At 45.2% G+C, this 6,459-nt stretch overlaps 1 protein-coding gene across 2 annotated transcripts in view; it reads right to left on the minus strand.

The window, feature by feature from the left end:
* The window catches only part of Polr2b (polymerase (RNA) II (DNA directed) polypeptide B, 140kDa), a 40,375-nt gene that overhangs the window by 16,407 nt on the left and 17,509 nt on the right, over positions 1 to 6,459 (minus strand). The window contains exons 7-10 of one of the 2 annotated variants that reach the window (XM_005392864.2): positions 5,715 to 5,879; positions 3,828 to 4,024; positions 3,570 to 3,689; positions 2,430 to 2,616 (exon numbers count right to left, since the gene is read on the minus strand). In XM_005392864.2, coding sequence (XP_005392921.1) covers positions 2,430 to 2,616; positions 3,570 to 3,689; positions 3,828 to 4,024; positions 5,715 to 5,879 — 669 coding nt within the window. The remainder of the gene's footprint in view (positions 1 to 2,429; positions 2,617 to 3,569; positions 3,690 to 3,827; positions 4,025 to 5,714; positions 5,880 to 6,459) is intronic. The other variant, XM_013518517.1, reaches the window with a different exon arrangement.

A 6,459-nucleotide genomic window follows, 5' to 3' on the forward strand; every position in this document is an offset into this window, starting at 1 on the left:
GCACCGCAGGACCTGTGACACCTGTCAGCGAGCTGTGCAGTGAGAGTGACAAAAATGCGACCAGACCTCACCCCTTAACCACAGCGGACACCACTACGCCTTCCCAGCGCCTTTTCTAGGCCGAGGCCTCTACATCTAATACAGACGCTAACATTCATTACCAACACTTAGAAAATATAAAGTAGGGTAATACCAATAAACAGTATTTACAGAGAAAGAAATGCAGGCAACTCAAGCTCAACACACCTATGAATGAGCCTCCATTTCCCCCAGCCCTGAAGTCACCTAGTCCGCGTCCTCCCCAAGTCCGCTGTCACAGCCCACAGTGTCAGGCCTTCCTCAGTCGCCCCTCGGAGAAAGCGCAGGATCATCCCCGCCCTTAGTGCCTCCTTTCACACTTCAGTGACCGCATCCTCCCAACAGCACCTTCAGACATTCTGTGACCTCTCGCCCCTTCCCAGTGTCCCAGCGGTGCCGTGGGCTAGGCTTTCGGGTACCCCACCTGTACTCCTTCTGTCACCCCTAAGTCCCTGCCTTGCTCCCCATCCACCCGCCCCAGTTACCAGCGTTACTGCACAGAAATGCACCCACAGCACTCACCCGTCTAAACAACGCTCCACAGGTCAGTGCTGACCACAGAAGGACGTGGCACTAAAGCCTGTTCACGGACCTCTCCCTGCCCGTCTCCAACACCAATCTGGGACGTCACACTGGCACGCACATCCTCACTCGCTCTGCCTGCCGGACGGTTATCTCTGTAAGAGCCAGGGGGACTCTCTTCTCTGCACTCTTCAGTTCCACCCAACCGGCCAATGACCAAGTCTGACTTACAAAAGCCACTTCCAAAATAGTCCTCAGCGTCTCTATGAGAATGCCGTCTGCAGTCCTGTGCGCACTCGGGCTGCTGCAATGTCTCTGAAACCAACCCTGCCCTATTTAAACCTTTGCTTCACACTGCCAACCTGTGAAGAGGGCTAAAACACAAACCTGGGGTCACCCACTCGGGACCCCTCCTGTCTCTCAGGAGCTATTCCTATTCCCTGTTCCTTCTCCTCAGTGAAAGCTCCCACTCTTAAAGAAATACACAGAATAAAACACAAAATGACCACATCACTCCCCCCGTGAGCGCTTCCCAGTTCCTCTGTCCAGCCTGCTCTCCCAAGCCCAACTCTGGAAATCCTGAACTGCTTGGTACACGTTCTCCTTCCGGCCTCCCCCCAGAGCTCAAGACGTGAACGGGTTTCCCGCAGCTCTTCTGTGAGCTGGTCCCACCGTCCTCTCCAACTTGTGTCGTTTCCTAATTGTGCTTCCAGACCCAGACCAGGCGTCACCTCCCGAAGACTGTCAGGGCTAACGATGCTGGGCACAGCACCTGCCTAGTGTGTGACAGGCCCTGCACAGAGGCCCAAGTCCAGGGGAAAAGACTTCTCCCTCTTCCACACCTCGACACAGGCCTCCTGCAGCACCCCGAGAGCAGCCCGCCTCCCGTGCGGGTAACTGACTGTGCCGTGCTGTAGTTACCGCCATCTACAAGCTCAGACAGTGAGCACTGGAGGTCGGGCTCTTGCTTTGCTCCTGGCGCACCTCTGCCACGAGGCAGGAGAGCCCTTGCACATCCCAGCAGTGACAGTGCAGCCTGCAGTGCAGCAGAGGCACGCGACAGGTGAGGCCGAGCTATACAGAACAAACCTACTTCCTCCGCTCGACACCAACGCACTCCCTGAGGCCTGCCACGCCGCCTCAGTGGCCTTGTGAACCCTGCATTACAAACACCAAGTGCACTCAAAACTCCTGACCGAATTAAAGCACCTACAAGTTTAATCCTCCTATCAGTACACTCCTAGAATTCCACAGAACACCCAGGTTTCTAGAAATCAACCACTCTGAATTTGATGCCTGATTCCCAAATCGTCAGGCAATACTGATATCAGCTAGTTTAAAAAAAAAAAAAAAAAGAGGCACTCTCCCCCCAATTCCGTAAAGCTGGAAAGCATGGGACAGGTTTTCCATCTTATATGAAAAACAAATACAAAAAACATAAAACTGTGTAGTGAGACATTTTTCAAAGCTTTTCCCCAGTACTCCGAGGAGAGGTACGACACATGCTGTGACAGGCAGGCATTGAGAAGTCAGTGCGAGAGATGCTGCACTTCCCCACAGCGTCTGACACGGAGCTTTGAAGATAAAAATCTCGCCACCACACAGTCTCGCCTCCCAAGCAACGACTCCACTTTGAATTTCTAAGCTGCACACCAAAAATTACTCTCAGTAATGCTAACAGCTAATTTCATTTTCGTAATTCAAACCCACAGTGATTTTATAATTGACAAAGGGGGGAAAGCAAAGTAACTTTCACTCAATAATGAAAGCATCTACAAGATCCACAACACTTTTCCTTTGAGTCCTGCAGTCCGAGTTAACGCCCTTACCTGGGACACCCCAGCCCTGGCCTGGTGAGCTTTCTTTTGGTCACCCCAGTTCCCAGTGGCTAAGGAGTACTTCAGGCCGTCGGATATGATCCTTGTTTTAATTGCCAACTCCAAGTTAAAGTCTTTTCCTCGATCAATAAACTTCTGTGCATAGATTCGCACTTCTTTCAGCAAATTCTTAAACATACTGCCAAATAAAACAGTACTGCTTTAAACATGGAAAGACCTACAACATGTATTTTGTAGACAATATTACCCACAAGAGGTAAAAAAATGGTTTTAGCAAGGTGAAAAATATTACTATTTTTTACTATATACAAAGTACTTTATACATATTAACTATGTTACTTTGTAGTATACTATGTAAAACGCAAAAATACATGCAGTACACACATATATAGCAGAGGAAGCAATTAGGAAAAGTGTCAAAAGAAAATAAGGTCCTTAGATAATTAAAAAGACAAATGCTGAAAAATACTAATCAACACACTAACAAAATATGTGCTAAATACTGCTCATATTATTTGTTCTTTTTGTATTCTCTGTGTTTCTAAAATCATTTTGGTTTTATTATAAAAGTATTATACAAAATATGGAAAACAGAAACATCCAGAATACAAAAACATACAATCCCAATAATGTGAAACAATGACTACTAATGTTCTCATATATTTCCCACCAGCTTGTATTTATAAAATACAAAAGCAAGATTAACAAAAGTTCCAATACTTGCACTTAGAAAATTAAGGCACGCCAGGGGATGCAGCTCAGTAGCAGAGCACTGCTTGGCACGTGCAAGGGCCTGGGTCTGATCCCCACACCACAAAAAAGGGGGAGGTAAGGAAAAAGGGGAGGAGAAAGGGAGGGAAGGAATGACCCAGTGCAATACATCAGCTTTCTCAACATCTTCTAAAGCTACTAGAGGAATAAAACAAAAACAAGTACGAAATCGTGCTCACAAAAACAGTCTCAGACATGAAGAACCAACTGTGGGCAAGCGCAAACACAAGGTAGCGAGCTGCAGATGCACCCAAGCCGGATAGGAAGTCCGACAGGAAGTCCGTTTAGCGGCTCCATATGCAATGGCCAATCTAAAGTGCAGCCTCCCTACTTCAATGGATTCATCGCGAAATTCCTTACCCTCTAAATAAGAATGCAAGCAGCGGCCCTGCGAGATCCAACCTTTTGTTTCCATAGTGATCTCTGTCATCCAGTTCTCTCCTACCCAAAGCTGCTAGAAGCAGCCTATGAACCATATACCTTAAAAAAGAAGAACAGGTGGGTTTGGCTTTTCCTCCGTAACATATCAAGAAACTGTATAAATACTTGTAGCTTTACGAAAAACACCTTGAACTGTATCTTCACAGAGAACTTTAGAACAATTAAAATTTAACATACCCCAAGAAATAGGCTTTTTTGGTCTCACAAAAATCACTGACACCAACATGAGGGAGCATTTCTTTTTGCAAGACTTCTTTTGCATATTTAATTCTTTTCTCCTTAGTAACACCAGGCTTTGCCCCGCGTGAGCCAATGAAATTTAAAGCAACGTTCTGTTCTTGGATGACAAAGGCTTCATCGAGAGAAGGTTTAACCTATCAAATAATTTACAGAAGTCATTTTCAGATTCATATTTTCATTAGTCAGCTGTAATTTATTAACATGTCAAATATCCCTACAAACCTAATTAAGTATAGAACTATTTTTAGAAAAATCAAGAACTCATACAATCTTAAAACTAAAGGATACCTCAGAGATCTATGAGAAAATCCACTCACTCACACAGGCAATTTTACTTTCTAGAAAAATACAAAAAACCTAACTATAGAAAGTGTGGGGGTTTTCCCCACATTTTAATGATCAATGACGAAGTTCCCTCTAGACATCTCAAAAAAATTTAGAGAAGTTTTTTGGTTAAAATTTACTGAGCTACAAATGAGTGAGCCAGGAGTGGTGGCACACATCTGTAATCCCAGCACTCAGGAGGCTGAGGCAGGCGGATCACTGTGAGTTTAAGGACAGCCTGGGCTACATAGTGAGTTCAAGGCCAGCCTGCATTAAATAGCGAGACTGTCTCAAAAAAATAAAAACAAAAAACAAAAAATGAATGAACGTGTTAGCTCATTTTCAGTCTTGGTATCAAGAAAGTTTTAACCAGAAATAAAACCATTCAGTGTTACGTGAAGAGATTTTTAAAGCTCACTATTAAAGAGAACTGTATTCCTTATCTGCCACTGGCAAGCAGCCATGTACCTCATTTTTTTGTCCACAACAGGGTTCGATAAAATAATTCTAAATCACCAGTTGCACACAACAATGTGAGTGAGAAACAGAGGTAACACTGAGTAAGGGTGGCCTCCATAAGCACTCTTTACTCCAGTCACACACTGAAATGCTTGTCTGCGCCTTCCTGTATCTACCCTCCTGTACTTCAACACCCAAATCCCAGTCCTGGAACGAAAGGCCACATAAGCCAATCAGTGAGGATACAGATAGAGCACACTGGACCAAAGTGATTTTTCACAGAAAACTATTGCTGGTGTCAGAAAACTATTTTGCTAAGGTTAATACAGACTGGAGAAAAAGAGTAACAGTAATAATGCCGTTTGTAAGTAATGATCCTGAGCTGGATTCTAAACTAAGGTGGGGGGAATGCTACTAAAGACATTATCAGGACAACCGGCAAATCTGAATAAGATATGTACATTAATAGCACTGTACCAAAGTTAAATTTGATTTTGTAAACTCTGATTATGTAAGTGAACAACCTGGTTCTTAGGAAATATGGACTGAAGTCCTTAGAAGCAAAAGGGGATCACGACTGTAACTTGCTCTTGACTGGTCCAAAAAACTACACAGACAGAATGACTAAGAAATGTGGCAAAGATGGCTCAAGCTGGGGAGAGCGTGCAGAAAAGTTCCCTATTATTCTTACAACTTTTCTGTAAGTCTGAAATTCTTTCAAAATAATTTCTAAAAAAATAGCTACAAACAACGCATTTTTCTTGTTTTACTAAATGGTGAGCTCTTGTGACCTCCCTTGCTGTTCCTCTGAGCCGTTTTCGCTGCCCTCCGGCTGCCCCCACTTCTTGCTGTGCCTTACACAGACTCATCGGGACAGCGGCCTGGGCAGGGCTCACGGCCTGCAGTGCGCAGCGAACGGCAGGACAACTGAGACAGACAAGCTGCTCTCCACAGTGCCTTTCTACTGTTCCGAGGTTACCAGCAGTCAGAGCCTCTAAACCTCTTACAGAACGCGAGGAATACACTGCGCTTCCACGTTACCATCTCCATCATCTCTGGGTCTTCGAAATCATAGATGATGTGCTCTAAGATGTCTCTGTCAGACACAAAGCCCAGCGCTCTGAACACAATGATGATGGGAACCTCCTGCTTGATGTACGGCAGGGTCGCCACAATGCGCTGGCCAATAGCACTCTTCTTTGCACCCTAGAAAAATGAAGTATCGGAACATGAAGACATGTGCTCAGAGCAATATAAAACCACTAAGAGAGCCATTTATGTAAGTTCACTGTATGCATTTCAAATGCAGCATGCCCCTCTTGCTCTGAGGAACCTCCTTCAGCCACTTTCCACAGCTGCAGGAGCACGTTTACTCTGAACAGACAGCCTGGCCATTTAAACCTAGCTGCCATTCTCAACTGCCCACCACTTCTAGAAACTGCCACATACTGTATTACATCTGCAACTGACTTCTGGCTCAAATAATATGAATACCGAGCGAAAAAAAATACAAAAACCCAGAACAAGGCTGAGGTATTAAAAAGAGAGAGTGGCCAGGCACGACGGCGCACCCCTGCAATCCCAGCACTCTGGAGGCTGAGGCAGGAGGATCACCATGAGTTTGAGGCCAGCCTGGGCTACAAAGTGAGTTCAGGCCAGCTTGATCCTATCTCAAAAAAAAAAAAGATGGGTTTCCATCTTGCTTATAGAGCACCATCTCTGGCACTCTTTCCCTACTGTCTGCAGAAGCAAACTGCCACACTGTCAGCCTGAACTGTATAGTAAG

This window comes from Chinchilla lanigera, unplaced genomic scaffold (assembly GCF_000276665.1).
Source record: "Chinchilla lanigera isolate Chin_1 unplaced genomic scaffold, ChiLan1.0 scaffold00046, whole genome shotgun sequence".
In the NCBI taxonomy this organism is placed as follows: Eukaryota; Metazoa; Chordata; class Mammalia; order Rodentia; family Chinchillidae; genus Chinchilla; species Chinchilla lanigera.